The sequence below is a fragment of the Chironomus tepperi genome, unplaced genomic scaffold (genome assembly GCF_022539635.2).
Source record: "Chironomus tepperi strain 1889 unplaced genomic scaffold, CSIRO-AGI_Ctep_v1 contig_365, whole genome shotgun sequence".
In the NCBI taxonomy this organism is placed as follows: domain Eukaryota; kingdom Metazoa; phylum Arthropoda; class Insecta; order Diptera; family Chironomidae; genus Chironomus; species Chironomus tepperi.
In genome coordinates, this window is record NW_027226487.1 from 126,725 (window position 1) to 151,056 (window position 24,332).

Consider the following 24,332-nt stretch of genomic DNA (forward strand, 5'->3'; position numbering starts at 1 on the left):
ACTTTGATACTTCCATCTTTTTGGCTGAAGAATATCCAAAATATGAACAGGCACAAAAATCACTAAATCCAGCCAAGACAAAGTGAACCAAAAACATCTCAACCCCAGCATAAAATTCAATTGTTTTGTTATCAAAGAGGAAAACATAAAGGAAAAGCTGTGCGCAGTAAAAATTTGGCTGCTTACTGTACATTGGAAAAATAATGGCGAAAATTTTCAGTGTACTTTTCCTAGTTTTAGCCATCTTATTTGAAGCTCAAAGTAAGTCAATTATAGTGATTATTGAAGAACTAATGTTGCTCTATAAGCATACATTGAAGGACATCCTTAGCATTCTCGATTACTGATGAAAATAAAAAATTTTCCATTTTTCAGCCCAACTTCATAAAAATTTGAAATATTTTGAAACTCTAAATGTTGACGAAATCAGCCACAAAGTAGTCAAAAGAGGCTTAAAGCACAGTGTCAACTTGCACAACAAGATCCGAGAAGTGGAATTTGAGACATTAGGACGAAAATTCAAACTAATTTTACATCCCCATCGAGATGTCCTTCACCATAATTTCCGTGCATATACAGTAAATTCCGAAGGAAATGAAACTGTTGTACACTTGGATCAAGATAGTTTCTTCCGCGGTCGTGTATTTGGTGAATCATCATCTCATGTCAGTGCTCATATTGATGACTCAAATGTACTCACAGCCACAATTATACTTCCTGATGAGACGTATCACATTGAACCTTCATGGAGGCACTTAGAGAAGCCATTGCCTGAAAGTAGTGAAAAACATATGGTCGCATATAAAGCATCTGATGTAAAACTCAGTTGGGAAAATCATGAACACGGTGGTGATGATCATTTTACACCTGGAAAGTGTGGATATGTAAAGGAAGGCGCTGAACTTGAAACAGACGATGATGATGAGGATTTTGAGGAACCAGAAGTTGAGGCTTATGGATCAACAGATGAACCAAAACACAAAGAGAAACGAACCAAGAGACAAGCTGATCAATATGAATACACTCCAACTAAGACGAGATGTCCATTACTGCTCGTAGCTGATTACAGATTCTTCCAGGAAATGGGCAGTTCCAATACTAAAACTACAATTTCTTATCTTGTAAGTACTTACTAATTGTAGATTTGGACTTTAACTAATCATTATGTAAATTACAGATAAGTCTTATTGATCGAGTCCACAAAATCTATAATGACACAATTTGGCAAGACCGAGATGCAGACGGATTTCGTGGAATGGGATTTGTTATCAAGAAGATTTTAGTTCATAGTGAACCGACTAAAGTACGAGGCGGTGAGGCTCACTACAATATGATTCGTGAGAAATGGGATGTTAGAAATTTACTTGAGGTATGTCCAACAAATTTTATGTCCACTTCCTTTATCTTTAAATTTAATCATCTCATTAACATGCCTACCTTAATTTATATGGATATGGTTTGATATTAAAATTACTGTAACTAACACATTGGACATTAGGTCTTTTCTCGAGAATATTCACATAAAGATTTTTGTCTAGCACATCTTTTTACTGATTTGAAATTTGAAGGTGGAATTTTAGGTCTGGCGTACGTTGGCAGTCCACGACGTAACTCTGTTGGCGGAATTTGCACACCTGGTATAACTACTATGTTATGGCTTATTTCTTCTTTATTTGCAATGCCAGTCTGGCTGGCTTGTTCCTTGTTTATGATATGATTTGACTATATCTTAAGACTGTCTATGGCTTCCTGTATAGATTATAACTTCCAATATTTGTCTCTTTCCAGAATACTTCAAAAATGGATACACTTTATATCTAAATTCCGGACTAAGTTCATCAAGAAACCATTATGGTCAACGAGTCATCACAAGAGAAGCTGATTTAGTGACAGCTCATGAATTTGGACATAATTGGGGTAGTGAACATGATCCCGATATTCCAGAATGTTCACCGTCTGCATCGCAAGGAGGAAGTTTCCTTATGTACACTTATTCAGTCAGTGGATATGATGTGAATAATAAGAAATTTTCACCATGTTCCTTAAGATCAATAAGGAAGGTTCTACAAGCCAAAAGTGGTCGATGCTTTTCGGAACCAGAAGAATCGTTCTGTGGAAATTTGCGTGTTGAGGGCGATGAGCAATGTGATGCTGGTTTATTAGGAACTGAAGATAATGATCAATGTTGTGACAAGAATTGTAAATTGAGGAAGAATCAAGGAGCAGTTTGCAGTGACAAGAATTCACCATGCTGTCAAAATTGTCAGTTCATGCCTGCTGGTGTTAAATGCAGAGAAGCTGCATATGCAACATGCGAACAAGAAGCTAGATGTACTGGAAATAGTGCAGATTGTCCAAAATCACCTCCAATGAGTGACGGAACAATTTGTCAGGAACGTGGACAGTGTAGATCAGGAAAATGTGTTCCATACTGTGAAACGCAAGGCTTACAAAGCTGTATGTGTGATGTCATAGCTGATGCTTGCAAAAGATGCTGTCGAATGTCAATTAATGAGACATGCTTTGCTGTGGAACCTCCAGATATATTGCCTGACGGTACTCCATGCATTCAAGGCTTCTGCAATAAAGGAGTTTGTGAAAAGACAATTCAGGATGTTGTCGAAAGATTCTGGGATATTATTGAAGAGATTAATATCAATAAAGTTTTGAGATTTTTGCGTGACAACATTGTCAGTAAGTATCTGAATTACTGATCATTTTTGAAACAAAAATTAAGATTAACTTAATTCAAAATAATTTTGACCGTTAATTTTTTAAATTTAAACCAAAAATTTGTTCTATTTTTTAGTGGCCGTTGTGACAGTAACAACGATTTTCTGGATTCCAACAAGCTGCCTAATCAGCTACTTTGATCGTCGAGCTAGACATGCTGAATTAAAGGAATACAACTGGAAGCAGCAATTAGATTTAATACATCCAAGTGATAGACGTAGAGTCATACATATTCGTGTTCCGAGACAAAAAATCACTGTCGCGACAAGAATGTAATACTTTTTTTTTCTGTAATTGTATGTCAGATGCACACACAACTTTATTTCTTATTAATTAATGTAAAATAATAAAATTAATTAGATTTAAAATTAAATCATGAATCCTTTTCCATTGCCTCTGCTTGTCGCTTCTTGTTCACATACTTTTTCCATTCTGATTTGTCCATTAATCTGATTCCGCGCTTTTTGGCTTCATCGAGATTCTTTTGATGATTTTTGTGCCTTGTTTCCTTTCGTTCCTTATCATATTGAGTGAAATACTTCATACGGAAGTCAACATTTTCTAATGCATCATTTTGGACGATTTCTCCTGTTTCGGCTATTTTCTCATAAGTTAAGAGAATCCTTGATGTATCACCGATAAGTTGCTGTCTGGATGTTGAAATGAGCTTTAATGCTGAATGTTTTGGGAAAATTGTGTCATCATAAAACTTGTCAGGTATTGGGAACCAACAGACGAGCCTGAAAATGGATCATTATTGAGCAATTAATTAAGGATTAAATAAATTCAGCTTTACTGACCGTCCATCCATCTTCAAGTGCTTTACAGAAAAATTCAACAGGTCGTGAAACAAATTTGTCATTTTATAGTCCGATAATGATGGATAATGGATAGCATCTTCTGTCATTGCTGTGAATTTCCGTCTCTCCTTCTTCTCCACCTTCAATAGTCCTTCTCTAACGCCATATGGAGCTGTAAAATTAAATTAAAGTAAATTAGGAAATGTTGAGAAAAATAACGGTCAAACAAATTTTAAAAAATTATTCATAACATTTTCGTTAACCCTACAAATCAGTAGAAATAAACAAGCAAGCCTTTTTTTTGTTATATTAATTAATTTCGCCATTCTACGTTATATTTAATGATTATTTTGTGATAACGTTTACACATTTGATCAAGATGGATGTGTTTGGAAAGCTAAATGATTTTCTAAATAATGGTAAGCCTTAAAATACAGCAAAAGTCAAGTATAATACATTTTTAAACTTCCAGAAGATGAATCGTTCAAGTATGACTCCTTAGAAGTCATAGATGACTCAATAGTAGAAGACAAGCCCGAACCTTCACAGCAAAATGAAAACCAAAGTCAAAATAGTTCAAAAAGTAATAAGTCACAAGAAAATTCACAAAAATTAAGAAGATCCAAACGAGGCCGGTCTTCAACTTCTCAAAACAGCAGTAATGATGATATTTTGGATCTAACAAATGAATTTATCTATCCAACACATGGTGGAAAGAGGAAGAATAGAAGAAAACTAGCTGACGATATTCCAGCAGTTGTTATTGAGGAACAAATCGATTTAAGTAATATTGTGACACCAGATTCAAGTATAAATATTAGCAATGCTAGTACAAGTTCAGGACGTGGTGGTAGAAAAGGAAAGAAGCCAAAAGCACCCAGAAAAGTCTCATATAAGAAAGCATTAGAGTTACTAACAGCACCAATTACTGAAGCTGTTTCACAGCAGTCGTCATCAGAATTTGTGCCACAAGCATCATCGACACAAAGAACAAGATCAAATGATTTTGCTGTAGATCTGACAGGTGATGTAGAAATGAGTGATATGCACAATAAGAATCCATTGTTCCAAAAAGTTGATAAAGTCAAAGAAAAGATTGAGATTCCAGAAGAAAGATTCAGTTTGGGCTTAGATGATGACATAGACTTAATTTATGTCAATGTTAAGATCAGGGGAAAGATCAAGAAGTATCAAATAAAAATGGATCAACGATTTTATGACTTATTCAAGATGATTGCTAATGATGAAGACATTCCAACAAGTAATGTCGTTTTATTCATTGGAGAAAAAAGAATCCATCCAGAAGACACACCAGACTCTATTGATCATCGTGTTTCATTCATCTATACTTGTCGTTTTATGGACTCATCAAACATACAAGTTAATAAGAAGGATAAAATTGAGATTAAATTCCAATCGGATAAATGGAAGAAGCCAATAGCACTTAAAGTCTCGAGATTTGAGCCATTCCTTTCACACATTCAGTTACTGTGCAAAGAAGTCAATTTCAAGCCTGAACAATTCTCTCTTAAATTTGATGGTGACGATATTGATATGAAGAATTCAGCAATAGAATTAGAATTTGAGGGTGGGGAGATCATTGACTGTCGTGTCAAGACATGAATGTATATATATTTTTTTTTTTTCATTCCTTGTTATATTCAGTTTCTGTTAAAAAGAGCTATTTTTAAAAGAAATAAAGTTTAACTTACGATCACAAATTATTGAGTCAAATGTCAAGTTCTCTTTCAGTGGATAATTAGCAAAGTCACCGACGAAGACATCCAGATATAAATTTTGTAAGTTATACTGCTCCATATTGGCTCTTATGCTCTCATCTGCTGCTCGTACTTTTTGCAATGCTCTGCTTGGTTTCGTCTTTGCATGAAGTGTCAAATAGTCTATGTCCATTCCGATGACATAGCTTCCAAAAAGTGCTCCAGCGATTAACATTGATCCAGTTCCACAAAATGGATCGAACATGAGGTCATTTGGTTTGCATAAGCCTTGATTAGCCATAAGAATTGATAATTGAGGATCCATGCTGTAAAAATAGAATTGTCAGTTAATAACTGAAGTTCAAAATTTAAACTAAAGTTCAAAAATATAAATTGAAGTTCAAAATTTTGATTTCTTTTAAATAGATCCAGTAACTCGAATAGAACTAAGAAAACAAGCCCTATCATAACTATCAAGTCACCAATCATCACTATCAAGTCACCATAATACTACACATATAGACCATTAAGGAGCTATAATGGTCTTCAACTTCTAATTCCACTACAAACTTTAAATATAATCCAAGCTTAATTAACTCCAAAATAAATAACCACATATTAACCATACAAGAGTAATAATGGTCTTTAACTTCCAATTTCACTTCAAATTTTTATTATCTTAATCAATTCAGATGTTTCGGTAACATCCAAGCTTAATCAACATACCTAGTATTTCCAATAAACTTTCTAGTCTTCAGAGATATCTTGTTAAACAAATCTCTCTGTCCATCAGCAATCCATTTTCCGAAATAAATATCTTCTGGATGTTCTGGAACATTTAAATCATCCAGTCCATAATATTCAAAATACACAAATGTATTGTCTGGATTCTTTAAATCGATAGTTCCTAGCACTGAATCAAGATAATTCATTGTCTCAATCTTTTCAATTCTTTGCTTAAGCTTAATATGCTTATTGTATGTCTCAACCATAAACTTGAAACTTTCATTTTTATATTTTCCGTCTATAGAGGACATAGAACTTTTAACATTTCCATGAAATTCATCATAACTAGTTCCACTTGACCATATTTCAGCGACCCATCTTAATGACACTGAACGACTAGCGATTTTTCGCACATCTGATTCACTGACATTTTCTAAAATCCAGTAAGGTCGCTCAATTGGCGTCACTTTTGGCACTTCCACATTAATTTTAAATAACTTAATTAACGATTCAATTTCAGGATAACGAAATTCAACAAAATCCTGTGCAAAAAGTAAGAGAAACTTTTTAATTCCTGCCATTTCTATGCCTTAACAAAATCACAAACTCTGAAACATGTGAGACTAAAAAATGTAAACAAAAACCCAGCGAGTAAATTTCTTCTTTATGCTGCTTATGCTAAAATTTCTTTTTATTTCATTAATCTTCAAAAGAAAAAAAAATTATCAATGAATGCTTTAATTAATCATAAATTCTTGTTAATTATTTCAAAAAATTAAAACCAATCTCAAGACATTGAAACTGCTGCTGTTAAGCATTAAAAACTGATTCTGTTGAATTTTTTTTATTTCCATAATTAGTGTTGATGCTCGGTATGGATTATTTCTTGAAACGTCGTCTCGGATTCGTTTGTGTCTGTGGGTTCTGTCCTGCGTAAATGTTGTTCAGGAAGAAGTCTTCTTGAGGTTCACTGGAAGTGGAAATAATGATTATTACACTAGCAGGGCTACAAGTTGTCAATTTGAAATAAATCCTAGGATTAAAATTAAATCCTCAGATTTAAATTTTAATCCAGCTTAATTCAAACTTTCAGCACAGCCAATAACACTTACTGAACAGGAGTATCCTTTTTGAATCGATCTTTTTCCTTGTCACCAGCTTGCATCTGATTCTGTTGATTACCACCGAGGACAATTTTATATTGAACAACACATGAGTTGGCTTGAAGATGCGATAATGCTCCACGTTGACAAAGTGCCCATTCTAAAAAAATTCACAATTATCCACAGCCTTATCTAACACTCGAAAAAGTCAATATTACCTGTTATATCGTAGACATTTCCTTCCATCAGCGCCAAATATTTCCAACGTAATCCAAAGAATGTCGTTTCAGCCCAAATGTCACCTTCGCGTGCAGCATGCCGTATCTTGCATGTACTACATTCTCGTGCCGCAAATGGTTTTCGTCCGGTCAATTTACGTGGATGTCTAAAACAGCATGATGAACAGCGTATTGTATTGGCAGCTTCTGAAATTTTCGTTTGTAGCTGAATAAGGAGATCGTTTAATTCATTGAAAGCCTTTTCGGTGTGTAATGCTTTTGCTAGATTATCGTCATATTGTTTACGACTTTCCTAAAATGGTAATTATATATCCGTGATCATAATTGGATTATCGAAGGCTATTGAATGACTTACTGGTTCTCCAATTAACTCAAACGAACGTTGCAGCACTTTAAAAGCTTCCTCAGCACCTGCCTGTTTATTTTTATCTGGATGAACTAACACAGCTATTTTCTTATAATGTTTCTTAATTTGCTCTTGTGGACAATCAGGACTGACACCTAGTATACTGTGAATTTAATTAAAATTTTGTTAATTTTTCCGTTAGAATAATTTTTGAATTTTAAGTTCAAAATTTGAACTTTGAATAAATGTGAATGAAATTTCAAATTTAAAATAACCGTTAAAAAGCAACTAACCTATAAGCATCCTTTTCTTTACAATTTAATAATGATTTCATGGCTTCTTCAGCAGTTTTAGGCAGTTTTCCATCCTTGTAATAATCTTTAGCATTGTCACTATTAGATTGCTTTTTAAATAACCATCTCCAAAATGCCCATTTCGATTTTTTATCAAACTTATTATCAAACCTTTTCCATACATTTTTAATCCTTACGATAAGAGCTTTTCCAGGGTTACTGCTTAATTCTCGCTGTAAATACGACACGCCTTGTAAACCGCATTGATACGTCCAATTTAAACGATCCCATATGATACCAAAACTAAGGTAGCTCACATCATAAATTAACATCCAAAGCCACTTGATAAAGATGTACAAATACTCAACGCATGATGCAAATAATTTTTGTAGGAACTCGTGTTTCGGTTTACGATTTGTTGCTGCCTTACCCGACATTCGTTTTTGACCTCTATCAGTTTTCTTTGATAAAGATGTCAATGATGTTGGCGATTGTGCTTGCTTGCTACTTTTTTTATATCCAGAATTTTTAATTTTTTCTACTTTGTGATGTTCACCTTGATAGACATTCTTACGAATGTCATAATAATCTGACGATATTGTTGCATTATCGTCGTCATTATCAGAATCAATCATACTCGAATTATCGTCATCGTCGTCATTCTCGTCATCAGAGTCTGTTGCATATTTCTCCTGATTTTTTACACTCGCATCATTATGATTCTTTGATGACTTTACATTAATCGAATCTTTCGTTTGTTGCTTCTTTTTCTTACCGTTAGTATTATTATTATTGTTAGTACATTGTGATTGATTCTGAGCTGCCGTTGCTATTGTTGGCTTTTCGGCTTTCACTACAACTGGCGGATTCTTTTTTACCTCAGCATTCGTTGCATTGTTTATAATTATTGGATTTGTGGGGCTTTTACGATTTTTATCGACATTCTCTTGTTGCTTCTTCTCGAAACTATTTGATGGTGTGTATTTCACTTTATTTCCTTTATTAATTATAGGCATTGTTGTGTTTGGACTACTTGATGCAGAATTTGTTTGACCAATTGAGGTACTTGTCGTTGGTACTGCATTCTTACTTACAACATCAGAATAGGACATTCTCATTGGTTTTACTTCCGCAACAATTCGTTGTTTCTTATTGCTGTTGGAATTAGAAGCATTATTATTATTGTTAATGTTAGGACTGCTAACATCATGAGCGGAAGTTGATGTTGGAGATTGCATTGATGTCATGTTAGCGATGGGAGACGAATCGGCTGTGGAAGCTCCATTTTCTATGTTGCTATTGTTGAAGGAAGATGAGTCCAAATGTGGGATTGAAATGTTTAATGGAGCTGTTGAGAATGTACTGTTTGGGACATTCGTAGTTGGACTATTGCTATGTCCACCAAATGTTCCAAATTCAAATTTTCCAGGACCAAGATTGGATGTTACTAAATGATGAATTACACTGTTGCTATTATTATTATTATTGTTACTTGCTGGATGTTTTGGAGCTTGATTCATCATCATCGGTTGAAATGGCATTTGATTATTCTGAGTATTGGGTATATAGTTATTGAACATATCCATATTATTCATGAACACTAAATTTTCCTGTTGATTACGATCAAACAATTCATATTCCTTATTATTATCGCTATAATAGATTTTTACGTATGGTCCATTGTTATCTCGCAGAAAGTGCACATTCTCGGGTGTAGTGGGTTGGGTTATTTCGCGTTGTAAATCAAAACCATGTTGCATTGGCTAAAATTGGACAATATGTATTCATTACTGGATCTTTTGATGACATTATTATATGCCTTAAAGTCAACTTACTTGGTAATGATTCTGATAGAATTGCTTATTTTGATCATTTGGTGGAATTTGTTGCTGCCAAATATCAATATTCCTCTTCTGTGATGCATTTCCGTTTTCCATTATAATTTATTGTGCAAAACTTTTGATGATGTCTTCTTTTTTTAGAAAATACCTTAATTCTCCTCAAATTCTATCCATTTGATGGTTTTACGAGATTTCTCGTCGTTTCTCTCGCAGATCGTATTTTAGTGGATGTTTTTGCTTGTTTGTTGCCTATTAAGCTATTGTATTATAATTAAATAATGAAAATTCAATTTTGACGAGTTTTGACGATTTTTTTTGGATGTTTACTTAGTTTTGTACCCCTAAATTAGCGTAATTTTTAAAAAGTCGTTATTATGTGCAGTCAGATTGTCTCAACAGTTGGATATCTTTTACGCATTGGAATTTCTTCTTCTTGGCTATTGTTGGCTTGTTGCTAAATCTCCTGCTTGTTGCTGTAAATGATTAAAACTTTAAAATTTTCATTAAAACATCAATGATAATGGATTGAACTTCATTTTTTAGTGGATTTACCGTTTTAAGTTTTCAAATGTCGTTGAATTTTTAAATTTATTTTAACAATTCAATTTCCTAAAATTTCTCGATAGATTGCTTTGATTATTATTAAATTACTTGAATTTCATTATAACATATTGCATAGATGCGCCTTTGTCACATCCAGTAAATATATTCTTACTTACTTTATTTAATTTTCACCAAAACAAAAAAAAGTTTCTAAAATTCGTGAAATTATATTTAAAAACTGTCGAAAGGATATTCACATTAATTATGTCAGAAGAGCAATCAGTAATGGATAAAATGGCTGAAAGGAAGGCCAAATTGAAGCAACTTCATGATGCTAGAAATAACGCAAGAAGCCAAAATCACATAGAAGTTAAAAAGGAACTAGAAAGAGATCATTTACCTAAAAATTGGGAGATTAGAAAGCAAAAAGCAGATTGGTTGATCAAGGATAAAGCAAACAGAGAAGCCATTGAAGAGAAAGGACTGGATTATGATCGAGTAAAATTGTTGAATGTTTCAGCACTGGATCAAGAAGTAAGTTTACATATGAAGGTTTTAGATGCTTAATTAACGTTAATTTAATTATTTTGTAGAAAATCGATAGATTGAAGAAGAAAAGGAAAGTTGGAGATCAAGGATTTGCAGATTATGAGACACAAACAGCCCGACAGTATCAAAGATTAATAAAACAAATGCCACCAAAAGACATCCAGCGATATAATCATCAGAAAGAAGCATTTGGCGAGGAATATTACTCATCGAATCCAATTTTAGAAGGTAAAGCTAAAGATTCAAAGGATGCAATCAAAAGAATGGTCGATGATCTCGAGGCACAAGCTGATAAACGAAAGAACTTCTCACGACGACGCATGCACAATGATGAGGCCGATATCGACTACATTAATGAGAAGAATGCACGACTTAATAAGAAACTCGACCGATATTATGGCGAATATACGAAAGAGATCAAACAGAATCTGGAAAGAGGAACAGCTATTTAAAAACATTATAATTATTTTTTATCACTTTCAGTTCATTTTCATTTTTCTTTTATAATGTAAATACAATTTCCATGAAGTCTATAATAAATTAAAAAAGATTTATATTCCTTTATAAATGTGAAATTTTCATTAATATAATTTTTCTTTTCTTTTTTTTCCTTAAAAAAATGGTTGCAATATTCACTTATTTATTTCTTCCCATTCTGTTGTATTGTTGGCCTGAGATCAAATTTGAATAGGTGCTATTTTCATGTGATTTATTCTGAATTTTTAATTTATTTTATTGTTATGGAAAATTTTGAGGAAAATTCTTAACGGATTGCTATGATTTGAATTTTTTTGACAATTGAAAACTGTTGTACGGTTTTTAAACATTGACTGTTGTATGATTTTTAGTATGTTGTCAATGTTCAAAACCATATAACAGTTTTCTTAAAGCCATTCAAATGTTTTCAATTTTAAATAATTTAAAGCCGTTATTTTTCAAATTATTCTCTTTGAATTTCAGTTGCTTAAAATATGAATAATCTATCCAAAATCAGATCTCAGGCCCATCTCAACTCCAAAAATATTAAATTTATAAATTTAAAGTATTTTGATGCTGTGCTTAATCTTGTGATGTTGTTTCGTGGAAAGTAGAAGAACATTACTATCAGTTAGATGGAATGCTGCTAAAAGAAACAAGAACAGAAGCATAAAATTTATATCATGAATAACTGATCAATATATTCTCATCTCTTTATTATCTTTTAAAAATGTCATCAAAAAATATATATGTATATATAGTCGATATATATTACTTTGATTAATGTATGATTTCACAAACCATGCAAAAATTAAAAAATTCATCACATAGCGAATTTTTTTTAGTATTTTTTTCAGCGTGTCTGATAAAAGTTAAGTCAACATTCGTATAAAATATGTTATTAAAAAAAATCTTAATAATTTGTGAGGCACAACGCATTGACAACTTTTTTTTAATATATCCAATGTGACTTAATTTTCTGCATAAAAACTTTGTAATGATCCAAAAATAAGCAAAATTTTCATCACATTGGATCGCAAAATGTTAATAAAAAGCAAACAAAAAAAACACATTTTAAAGCGCTGTAGCTTGAATCACATTGTTATTATTACTAGTACTATCGTTAGTTGCACCCTGCAATTGATTATTCTCAAGCATAGGACGAAAACTGCTTGAAGTTATTTTTATACCGCTAACTCTTGGCATTTCACATGTCTCGCATATATCCATTAAATGGTGATTTTGGAATGTGCAAATTGTGCAAGTCCATTTTTCTTCTGAAATACTATTCGCATCTCGTCTAGGTATTCTCTCCGTTTCACGCATTGTTACCGCTTCATGATAACTTGGTGGCTGAGATGCTGGAAACTTTATGATGTTGTCTATTTGGGGAAGTAATGAATTACTTGGTGAGTGACCTTTTCGCGATACGAGACCTACAAATGAAAAAAATACACAAAAATATTTATTATAAAGCTGGAATTTGCCATAAATTAAGAGTCAACAGTCAAAATAATTAACAATCTGATTAGATTTCGACGGTATTTCATTCATAAACAAAAAAAGTCTGTGTACAAAGCCACAAAAGGCACATAATTTCACAGAAATATCATGAAAATAATAATCAAAATAACGTTCATACAAATCGTGCGAAAACACACGGGCAACAAAGTAATCACATGTTGATAGCAATTTTTTTCGACAATAATCAAATAAACCAATATGAACTGGTATGGGTTCAGTTACTTTAAAGCTATGGATGCGCATTTGATGAGGAATTTTCAATAATTTGTTAGAAATTTTTTAAAAGAAAATAACGGTAAAAATGGATTTGAAAAATAACGGTCGAAAAATATTTGAACTTTTAAGGTTCAAAAATTGAATTCAAATTTTCAAAATCCGTTAATTTTTCAAAAAGAGATTTCATGTCAATTCAATGACTAACTTAAAATATTGACATATTTATGTCTCGACAGTCTGACAGACTTCCAAATCACAGACAAAAGTGACTTTCATCTCTCAAATGATGATAAAAATTGGAATAACCATCGCATGAATGTATTTAAACTGCAATGAACCGCTTTGTAAGTAATTTATAAAAACAAGACTGTTGATATGAGTTCTATAAACCCTTGTGACTTGTTATCAATATAAATAAATTAATTGAGCTAATCAGTTCTGTGTTTTAAAAATCAAATTAATACCTTTTGGAATTGGTGGCGGGGCATTTGGACTCGACGCTGACATTATAGCTCTAGCTGGTTGTGCTGTGAAATCAATTAGAAAAAAATTCCACATTAATCTAATTATTTACAAAACAAAAACAAATAACTTACGTGATGTAACAACATCAATCTCATCAGATATTTTCCCACAAACCGTCCTCAACCTTGTAATTTCATCACATAACTCTCGAAGTTCAATTTGCGTCATAACAGGCGTTGTAAGAGTAATGATGTCAAGTCTTATCATTTGTAGTTTCTCCCTTTCTTTATCTAATTCACATTCTAGTAGTTCCTTTTGTTTAATTTGTCTCTTTATGAGCTGACGTAAGTCATCTAAAATATAAAAAATGTAAAAGGCAAAGGAAATTTATTAGATAAAAAAAGTTAATGTATACATTAAGATACATAGATAGGAGAATGAAAGTAATGGGGAAAAATTGTGGTAGGATCCAGTAATTTTGATGTGACTATAGCGTAAATTTCTAATTTATAGAAATTTAACGAATTTTATAATTTATGGTAAAAAAAATCGAACATTGTGTAAAATTAAAAACATTGAAGAAATTTTAACGGATTTTTGGATTTTAAATTTTAACTATTTATGCTTTGATTTGAAATTTTAATTGTCCGATGCGCCAATAACTTTTGGAACTGATCTTTTAAAATCATTGCTCTACGATGTCTAGATAAAAAGTTTTTGTTGGCAGCCGACCGAGCGAACAGACAAAGTGATTTATTAAGCTACCTTTTTGAAAAAAATTCAAAAATGTGCTAAAAAGTTAATTTATACATTAAGATACATAGATAGGAGAATGAAAGTAATGGGGAAAAATTGTGGAAGGGAAGTAATTTTGATGTGACTATAGCGTCTTCAAATTTTCTATTTAGAGATTTATGGCAAAAAGTGAGAAAAATCCAACGGATTTTTGGAATGAATTTTCGGAAATTTTTGAACTCAAATTTTTAGATTTCAAATTTAACAGATTTTTGTTTTTTGAAATTTTGAAGTGCAAAAAATTAACGGATTTTTAGATTTCAAATTTTTGAACTGAACGGTGATTTCAATTTAACGGTTATTTGAGATTCAAAAGCAAACGGACTTTTGATTTTAAATAATCATTGAACTTGAACTGAATTAAAATGAACTTTCAGTTCAGTAATCCACTTTTCTCACAAACTGAACGAACATAAAACAAAAAGTTTCAAATCTTGAACTTAACGAAAAATGCCAAAAATCTTCTCATTGACCACAAGAAGGTCGCTAGAAAACCAAACCAGCTGATCAGTCAGCCAATCACAAGAGAAAAAGAACCTTCAACTACACAGATCTTTTCATGAGAAAATCCGCATAGTAAGAAAAACAGTATAGCAACATCAAAAGAAAAGAAAAAGGAAAGAAAATGAAAAAGGAATGTTGTTAAATAAATTATTTTTAAAAGGCAAGTGAAAGAGTGAGAGGAGAAAAATAAAAAAAAAAATTGAGAGCAAAAGAATAATAATAAAAATAGTAAAATTCCTAAGAAAAAAAAAAGAATGTGAATGAATAAATTAACAAGTAGCAAATATTTTACCTTCAGTCAAGCGATTATTTGATTGAGGCAGTGCTAGCTGTTCTTGTTGTTTTATCGGATGTAATATGTATGGATTTGTTAGAATTCTATATTGTGATGATTTTAAATCATCATTCATTAAGTAATTTCCTTCTATATTTATTGTCGTATCAATTTGATTGATATCGGGGACATTTTTTGCCGTTCGTACAGCTTGTATACAACTCTCTCCATTTCCGGCAACAGTTATTTTCAGATGACTCTCACAACCTTGTTGCGCATTAAATGAACTACTGGAATAACTGAGAGTTTGTGGACCTGCTTGAATATCTATTGGTTGTAGTGATGCTGATGGTTGCCTTAATGTTAATTTAACATTTGTATAACTTCGTTGACCTGTTGTTCCTGTACTTGCCGTTGCACCGCCATATTGCATTAAATCATTTTTCTGATCCAATAAATTTGTATATGACGGTTGAGGTTGGACAGATAAATGAGATGTAAATCGTTGTCGGGCAGGCGGTGGAGGTGGTGCAGGTCGTTTTGTTGATATTGGCGATACCTTTACATTCAATTGAACATTTAAGGAATCATTAATTTTTGATGCAGTCGAATCGAGCACGACATTATGATGTGTTTGTGATGATTCAAAAAGCTGTTGATGCTGTGATGTTGTTGACGTTGAAAAGCTTGAAACGGATGTCGTGGAATTTGGAGTCGATAATGTTGATGGTGGTGTTCGTTGATGATTATTTGAATTAAATGTAGGCGGATCAGGCGCTGGACGTAATGGTAATGTTGTTGGACGTTTTAATTTTGAATTACTTGATGTAGATGTTGATGATGATGAGCTGATTGATGTGCTTTCAAACTTCTCAGTCATCTCCTTCATCTTTTGACTACTTCCTGTTTTAAGTCCATTTATTTGACTCCGAAGAGTCTGTTGATTATTATTATCACTATTACTGTGTATTGATTTTGATGGATACATTGTCGGTGTGACGGGCGATGATGCTGTGACTTTATTAAGCTGCTCAAGGCAAGCTCGACGATTATGACAATTTTCAGTCACTAGTTGTTGAACTATGTGATCGGGTACTTTTGGATATTCTTGTTTCATCTCATGAAATAATTGCATAATGCTTATATTGGTGCATGAACATGAATTTATACTGTTTTTATCTAAATTATCGTTGTTATTTTGATCGGGTCGCCGTTGATCAATTGACTTTGGCGGCGTTTGATCCATACTCAGCCATCGTTTCTTCTATCCACACTTCTTTTTTTACGAATGTCGTCAGGGAAATTCCTTTCAATTTTTTTTTCTTTCTTTCTTATTTTCTTTGCAATAATTTTTTTTTCTCCTTCTTTTTTTGTCAAGTTATAAATAGAAATTTCGCGCGTTTTTCTGTAAAGAAGAAATCAGAGAGGAAAAATTAAAAAAACTTTTTTTTTTCATGTGATAAACAAATCATCAACGCGCAAATTTATATATATCTGTGCATTTATGCACAGATATTCAATTTGACAAATTAACATTTTAATAGAGAAAGTAGTCGACATCCAGTTGCTATAATTAGCTAGTTAGTTTACTGACTAGACATGTCACAATACATCGTTTACAAATTTAATGCTTCTTGTTATTTTTTTTGTCTTCGCACTTATCTTCTTGTTCATACTTGAAACTAAAATATGAGAAAATGATGAACTTTAAATTGTCATTGTCATCATCAATGAGAAGGAATAAGTTTTTTTGTTTCTTTTTTTTTGAGAATCGCAGACAGAGAGTGGAAGGAGCGTCAAGTGCATATTTGTAGGCGGAAGTTATTGAAAGATTATTTTTTTGTAAGTAAATAATGGAATTAATCGCATTTTTTTCAATAGTTTTATAGTCTTTTAAACGGTTTTAATTATTTTTTGTACTTGAATTGCTAAAATGTTCAATGGATGTGCTTGGAAACCATATGATTGTTTTGAGAAACCATACAACAGCTCAATAAAACAGTGAATCCATTCAAATGTTTGAAATTTAGTCAACATATTCCAAAATTCAGAACAATACAAATGATTTGTGTTTCAAAACAATACAAATGTTTTTGTTTGTACAAACTTAAAATTACTACTAAAATCTAAATAAGGCCCCTTACACTTATTAAATTACAGAACAATTGCAAAACATGTACCTGTCACAGGCAAAAACCGCACAATTTTTTGTGATAATTTGTATGGTTTCAATAGGAGTTATTAAGAAATTGTACAGTTTTTGTCTGTGACAGGTGCCTGTTTTGCAACTGTTGCAGAATAACGATTTTTTTAAATGAACAATGGAATTATTGGAATTTTTATTGCTTATATGGAATTTACGTTTCATTTTAGACGTAATATGTGAACGACCCCTAAGCCATTTCAAGATTATTTTTTCAGATTCTAAACTAAAACCATACAAATTAATTTTCGTTGCCAATTGACCATAAACAACAAAGCACAATAACAAGTCAAATCTACAGATCTTTTAAATACTTAGCAACAAGAAACCAATAAATCAGTAACAATTAGACCATGTAAATCCTCAAATTTAGTAATCATAATCAGTCTATCAAAGTCAATTATGAGGCGTCAAAATGAATTGTTCTACAGATAAGCTTAAAAACGTCGAAAAAAAAGAGTAATCGAAAGTCAGACAAATGAGCTCTAGAAAAAATGTTAATGTGACTGCATAATCAGCAACAATAGCTCTATATGGTATTTAATCACATGTTATGGAGTATCTTGAACTTGCATATTGATAATAATACAATAATGAAAATGTAAAGAAATATTTACAGCTTTGGGGGGAAATATCAATTGATAATAATAATAAAATAACTCTCACATTCTTATTGTGTACGACGTCAATTTACGTATTCCATTAAGAGAGAGTATATATACAGGGAAGTTAAATAAACCATTTGATTATTTTTAGGTTTCGCAATGACGTCGTTCGGGATCAGAAAAAAAAAAATGTATATTAAATAAGAAGAAGAATTAAGAAAAATATAAGTAGACGATGTGAGGGATGGTTTCGCTCGTGTGACAATTTTTCTTTCATACTTTTAACATGTATTTTTTTTTTATTAAACGAAAATATTTTTCTTTCCTGTGAAGAAAGAAAAACATTTCAGATTCTGATATTAATGTGTAGTACATGTCGATAAAATTAAGTGGAAGTCTCGGAATCTCCCCCCAGAAACATATCCCAATGAAAATACGCAAAGTTCTCTTCACACAGAAGAAATATTAATTTTTTTGTGTATATAAAACTTTGTCGCCAAAGAAGATAAAAAAAATAACACACAGAATTTATACATGAAGTGAGAAAATGCCGAGTGAGTAGATTTTCCCCAAGGTCATGAAACTTGTGCGAAGCGATGTATTTAACAAGCATTTACGTGTTGCTCTGCGAAACGAAAAAATGAGTTAGACGAATTCTAATGCATTATTTATTAGAGCGATTTCAGATGGTCTTATTAATTATTATGCTGAATAAATCAACATAAGTATGCTTGAAAGACTTCATGCTTATTTGACGCAATTTTAAAGAAAATTTTGAAATGGACGTTTTACATGATAAGCTTTTTAGATGCATTAATTTAATATAAATTCCTCGGTAGTCTAGTGGTGAGTATAACATTATAGTTACGCAGGAATAACAACTTTCACAATATCTAAATGCCACCGTGTCAGCCAGTCAAAGTGAATTTAAATCTACCATTAAGTGAGCGTGAAAAAATAATTTATTTATTTATTTTTTTTCGTATATATTCACAAATCTACGATGCTGATGATGTTAACTTTTTGATTATATGCGACAGGTATATTTGCAGCACTTTTTTTTACGCGCATATATGAAGAAATAATATTTATTCAGCAAAAAAATTCCCGAACAGTAAAATGAGATTGTTTTTTAAGCGGAGTGAAATGACTTAACACTTTTATGATATTTAATCAGCTTTCTTGTTATACTAATACGCAATATTTCTTATCATCATTCGACTCTTCACTTTTGTCATGAGAATGAGACTCGTTAGACAGATGGACAATTTTAAATATTTTTTTGTTATTCTCGTCGTACACTATATGCTGTGATGGGTTGAAGAGAAATTATTTGCGAATATAATGTATTTTTAGATCCATTATCGCACCATAATAATAAATAAAGTATTTTTATGTATTCTAAAAATACGCATTCAGAGAAAAGAAGAGAGTAAGGATGGGAATATACCTACATGTTATATTATATTATTTTTCTTTTACTCGCTGGATTTTCTTTTCTTTTTTTATTTTGTGTATTCCACTGTATTTAAGTAACAATAATAATAAGAAGGAAATTATTGTCGACGTTTTTTTTCGCTTTAAGTCAGTCAGAACACACCGTCATAATATTGTTTGCTGCTTCTTATCTTATCACTAACCGATCTCACCGAAATTTAACAATATATAAGTGTGTTTATGTATACATATATTATTTATGTTGCTCTATGTAGGTGTATTTCACCAGATATTTAATTAAATTTTTTTTATTTTTCACTATTTCACCTTTTGTTTATTTTTAATTATGATGATGTACAGGATTAATGCCAATTAGGGGATTTTTTTCTGATGATCGCTCATATGACATTTATGCGTGGGCGATTTTTTGTGGGATGTTTTTGGGGAAATTGATAAAATTTTTAATGAATTTTTTTTTTATATTTTTCTTTCTTCAATTATTTTTTTCGATTTCTTATTTTATCACTTTATCGAGTCCATAATACTTTTATTTTAATTTAATTAGATTTATACAACATCAACACGTTAATTTCACAATATTTGATTATTTAAGGCACTGTTTTAGATGTGAAATTAAACTTTTTTTTTGTCTCACGATACGCAAAGCAATCTAATATTTGAATTTACAGGGATTAAAACTAGGCATTTTTATTAAATTAAGGGGCAGTAAACTATGATTTAATTTAACGGTATTTTGAAATTTGAATTAATGAAAAAAACACTTTGTGTATGATTTGAAATAATCAGCCAAACAAAGAAAGTACGTGTTCATTCGGTATTAATTTTGTTTAAAAAAGGCGATTAATTAGATATTCCTTAATTAATGATAATATAGGATCAATAATATCGACACTTAACTAAACGGTTTGCGTAAGATTATTCGGAATAAGTTGTTAAAATGGTGGAATCGCCTATAAAAGCGAAAAATGTTGGCACGAAGAAATTTGTTGGAATCTCGAGTTTAATTATATTTTCGGTTCTGCTTGTATGCTGGATCGCCGGTTTTGCATCCAGATTGTTTGCTGTTATCAGATTTGAGAGTATCATTCATGAATTTGATCCATGGTATGTTAATTAGTGAAATAATTTTAATTTATTATGCCACGAATTGAATTTTCATAACATTAATAAAACATATTAGGTTCAACTATCGAGCTACAGCATATATGGTCCAACATGGATACTACCAATTTCTTAATTGGTTCGATGAGCGTGCTTGGTATCCGTTAGGTAAGTTAGCATAAAAAAAAATTTTATGTTCGTCCATTAATAAATTTTTGTTGTTTTAGGTCGAATTGTCGGCGGAACTGTTTATCCAGGATTGATGATTACATCCGGTGGAATTCACTGGTTCCTTCATCTCCTTAATATTCCAGTACACATTCGTGATATTTGTGTATTTTTAGCACCAATTTTCAGTGGTCTCACAGCCATTTCAACTTATCTTCTTACCAAAGAACTTTGGAGTCCTGGCGCTGGCTTATTTGCAGCCAGTTTCATTGCAATTGTTCCCGGCTATATTTCAAGATCAGTCGCTGGATCATATGACAATGAAGGTATTGCCATTTTTGCACTCCAATTTACCTATTATTTATGGGTAAAGTCTGTCAAAACTGGATCAATCTTTTGGGCTGCATCAGCTGCTCTCTCATACTTCTACATGGTCTCAGGTATATAATTTCGCATAGTGTTTGATTTATTAGTACCTAATACATATCAATTTTTATCTATTTACAGCATGGGGAGGGTAAGTTATATGACATGTCTAGGCGGATGACGGCAATGCTATAAATAAGATAAATTTCTAATAATCTTTTATTTGCAGATACGTATTCATCATCAATCTTATTCCATTGCATGTTTTCGTCCTTCTCATTATGAATCGCTATTCACATCGTCTTTTTACGAGTTATACAACATTTTACATTCTCGGACTCATCTTTTCAATGCAAATTCCATTTGTTGGCTTCCAACCGATTAGAACAAGTGAACACATGGCCGCATCTGGTGTATTTGTACTTCTTATTGCCGTAGCATTATTGAAACATCTTCAAACAATTTTAACAAAGCAAGAATTTAAGAAACTCTTTATACTTGGTGCTCTTGGTGCTGCCGGTGTTGTATTCTTAACAGTTGTTGGACTTACAATGGCTGGATTTATTGCACCATGGTCAGGACGTTTCTATTCATTGTGGGATACAGGCTATGCTAAAATTCACATTCCAATTATTGCATCAGTATCTGAACATCAACCTACAACATGGTTCTCATTCTTCTTCGATTTACACATTCTCGTCTGTACGTTCCCAGTCGGTCTCTGGTATACAATCAAGAAAATCAATGATGAACGTGTATTCGTAGTATTATATGCAATTTCAGCTGTATACTTTGCTGGCGTTATGGTCCGTTTGATGCTCACATTAACACCAGTTGTTTGCATTCTTGCTGGTGTTGCATTTTCATGCTTACTTGAAGTATTCCTTAAAGAGGATCAACCAGCAACAACACAAAAGGAAGAAGTTGAGACAGAAGAGCCAGAAAAGGAGAAGAAACTTTATGATAAGGCTGGAAAGATTAAGCCACGAAAGCATGAAAGTGCAAAGAATGAGAACAAAGGTCTTGGATCAAATATCAAATCGATGGTTGTTATTGCAATATTAATGCTCTTAATGATGTTTGCTGTTCATTGCACGTGGGTAACAAGTAATGCTTATTCATCACCATCAATTGTATTGGCATTTTATAATCAAGGAGATGGAACTAGAAATATTCTTGATGATTTCCGTGAAGCATATTATTGGTTGTCACAAAATACAGCAGATGATGCTAGAATTATGAGTTGGTGGGATTATGGATATCAGATAGCGGGAATGGCGAATCGGACAACGCTAGTGGATAATAATACGTGGAATAATAGTCATATAGCATTGGTTGGTAAAGCAATGTCATCAACAGAGGATAAAGCTTATGATATAATGACATCACTTGACGTCGATTACGTTCTCGTTATTTTTGGTGGTGTTATTGGATATTCTGGAGATGATATCAATAAATTTTTATGGATGGTGAGAATTGCTGAAGGTGAACATCCAAAAGATATTCGTGAAAGTGATTATTTCACTGAACGTGGTGAATTTAGAGTAGATTCTGAAGGTGCACCAGCACTTCTTAATTGTTTAATGTATAAATTAAGTTACTATCGTTTTGGTGAATTAAAACTGGATTATAGGTGAGTGCTGTCTACTTTTGTGACTATTTTTGGGGTTTATTGACTCTTCTGGGAATTAATAGTTGAATTAATGAACAGGATGTCAAATTGAAGGGCTGTAAAGAGTGATAAAGAGAATTACATGATAACAAAGTATGCAAATTGTTCAGCAGTTGTAGCTTTTATCAATACATTTCATGCGGGTATCAATTAATTGTCATGTAATGTCAGAAATACTGAATGTTGCACTGATAAGAGCTGCTATTTGCATCAAAATAGAATTTTTAATGCCTCAATGCATTTGAGTTTCGTTAAAATCTCAAAAAACCGCAAATTTGTTTCGTTAAAAAATTTGAAATTTTAAAGTCCGGTAAAATTTAAATATTTAAAATACGTTAAAAAAAGGTCATTCATTTTTGAACTTTTAAATAGAGAAAAATTGAAAGATTATGAAACGCTCTACTAAACCACGTGCTATAAATGTTTATCTCTGTTTGCCGGTTTAATGTGTATAATACTTTCTTTCAAAAGAACACGTCAGACCTAAAATTATTATACACTTTTTTCTGTACTAATGATTGTCATTATTTGTTTCTGTCTGAATGAACACAAATTTAACAGATTTAACTGCGAATAATGATTTTATCTGTTTCTGTGCTGGATATTAAATAATTTTTAGTCAAGCTTATTGAGATAAAAAGAGAGATTAAGGTTAAATGAATGAAATTTAATTAAAGTTCATGAAATGATCTTCAAAATAGCCCACAAAAAAAAGCTTCCTTCTGACTAAAAGACTCATTCTTATTAATTTCAGAGGACCTGCCGGCTTCGATCGTACCAGAAATGCCGTAATTGGAAATAAAGACTTTGATTTAACTTACCTAGAAGAAGCTTATACGAGTGAACATTGGCTCGTACGTATTTATCGTGTTAAAAAGCCAGATGAATTTAATCGTCCATCACTAAAGCCACAAAAACGTACGCTTAGTGACTATGCAACAAAGAAAGTGAGTATCATGGTTGATATATTAGACTAATCTCTATGGAATTAATCTTAATGCTTTTGATTTTTTTTTTTTATCATGTCCAATTTAGGTAACAAAACGAAGGAAAGGCGTCATTAAGAATCGACCAGTTGTGGTGAAAGGAAAGCGGTCAACAAAAGCTAACTAGATTAGACACAAAATGAATCACATCAGACGGACTTTTTTGCTCCTTTATTTTATTTTCGTTTCATCTCTTTTTTTTCTGCCAAAAAAGCCAATCAATAAACAAAAAACAAAACAAATGTAGACTTTCGTGGGGATTTTCATTATTTTATTGGGGGGTTGGACGGTAATATCTAGGATAAAAATCAAATAATTCCTCCTACAAGAAACAATGTCATGAGAAGAACTTGTATCGTGGGTGACTTAAGCGCATTTCGCTGGTATTTTATGGATATTCAGACAAAAAAGGCTACAAGCAGACAGATTTTGGACAATATCATCTAATCATTTTGGAAAATGCGCTAGAAAATCTTAACAACAAATAAGAAATGAAGATATGGGGCCTTAAATTCATCAATGAGGGTTAAAAATCATTTTTTACTTTCTGTCTTGCAAATGGAAACAAATACTATTTTTGGGGGAGGAATAAGAAATGAGCGATAAGCGTAAATGCAAACAACACTT

General features: G+C 32.1%; 6 protein-coding genes across 7 annotated transcripts; 4 read left to right on the plus strand and 2 right to left on the minus strand.

Annotated features, from left to right (window-relative positions):
• The first annotated feature begins 141 nt into the window (after positions 1-141).
• Tace (ADAM 17-like protease Tace) lies at positions 142-3,106 on the plus strand. The gene is made up of 6 exons (XM_070646968.1): positions 142-261; positions 376-1,121; positions 1,178-1,369; positions 1,499-1,637; positions 1,789-2,694; positions 2,810-3,106. Exons 1-6 carry the CDS (start codon positions 204-206, stop codon positions 3,007-3,009), a joined length of 2,241 nt encoding a protein of 746 aa, XP_070503069.1. The 5' UTR covers positions 142-203; the 3' UTR covers positions 3,010-3,106.
• Positions 3,019-6,591, minus strand: LOC139095583 (tRNA (guanine(10)-N(2))-methyltransferase homolog). Its single transcript, XM_070646969.1, has 4 exons — positions 5,978-6,591; positions 5,246-5,577; positions 3,534-3,705; positions 3,019-3,473 (listed from the first exon to the last, which is right to left on the minus strand). The coding sequence occupies exons 1-4, from the start codon at positions 6,556-6,558 to the stop codon at positions 3,107-3,109; spliced, it is 1,452 nt and encodes a 483-aa protein (XP_070503070.1). The 5' UTR covers positions 6,559-6,591; the 3' UTR covers positions 3,019-3,106.
• Rad60 (DNA repair protein Rad60) lies at positions 3,799-5,254 on the plus strand. 2 transcript variants are annotated; one of them, XM_070646970.1, is made up of 2 exons: positions 3,799-3,952; positions 4,006-5,254. In XM_070646970.1, exons 1-2 carry the CDS (start codon positions 3,913-3,915, stop codon positions 5,154-5,156), a joined length of 1,191 nt encoding a protein of 396 aa, XP_070503071.1. In that variant the 5' UTR covers positions 3,799-3,912; the 3' UTR covers positions 5,157-5,254. The 2 variants fall into 2 exon arrangements, with proteins under 2 accessions (XP_070503071.1, XP_070503072.1); XM_070646971.1 differs by having other exon boundaries at positions 4,009-5,254.
• Positions 6,592-6,629: 38 nt separating the features above from the next.
• Positions 6,630-20,071, minus strand: LOC139095593 (GATA zinc finger domain-containing protein 7). Its single transcript, XM_070646978.1, has 11 exons — positions 19,409-20,071; positions 15,165-16,551; positions 13,705-13,926; positions 13,573-13,635; positions 12,452-12,804; positions 9,794-9,871; positions 7,959-9,721; positions 7,675-7,828; positions 7,299-7,611; positions 7,090-7,240; positions 6,630-6,947 (listed from the first exon to the last, which is right to left on the minus strand). The coding sequence occupies exons 2-11, from the start codon at positions 16,390-16,392 to the stop codon at positions 6,857-6,859; spliced, it is 4,416 nt and encodes a 1,471-aa protein (XP_070503079.1). The 5' UTR covers positions 16,393-16,551; positions 19,409-20,071; the 3' UTR covers positions 6,630-6,856.
• LOC139095587 (pre-mRNA-splicing factor Syf2) lies at positions 10,511-11,459 on the plus strand. Its single transcript, XM_070646974.1, has 2 exons — positions 10,511-10,876; positions 10,936-11,459. Exons 1-2 carry the CDS (start codon positions 10,607-10,609, stop codon positions 11,341-11,343), a joined length of 678 nt encoding a protein of 225 aa, XP_070503075.1. The 5' UTR covers positions 10,511-10,606; the 3' UTR covers positions 11,344-11,459.
• Positions 20,072-20,173: 102 nt separating the features above from the next.
• Positions 20,174-23,951, plus strand: Stt3B (catalytic subunit 3B of the oligosaccharyltransferase complex). The gene is made up of 7 exons (XM_070646972.1): positions 20,174-20,516; positions 20,593-20,681; positions 20,741-21,121; positions 21,189-21,198; positions 21,277-22,680; positions 23,474-23,666; positions 23,755-23,951. The coding sequence occupies exons 1-7, from the start codon at positions 20,350-20,352 to the stop codon at positions 23,830-23,832; spliced, it is 2,322 nt and encodes a 773-aa protein (XP_070503073.1). The 5' UTR covers positions 20,174-20,349; the 3' UTR covers positions 23,833-23,951.
• Positions 23,952-24,332: the final 381 nt, after the last annotated feature.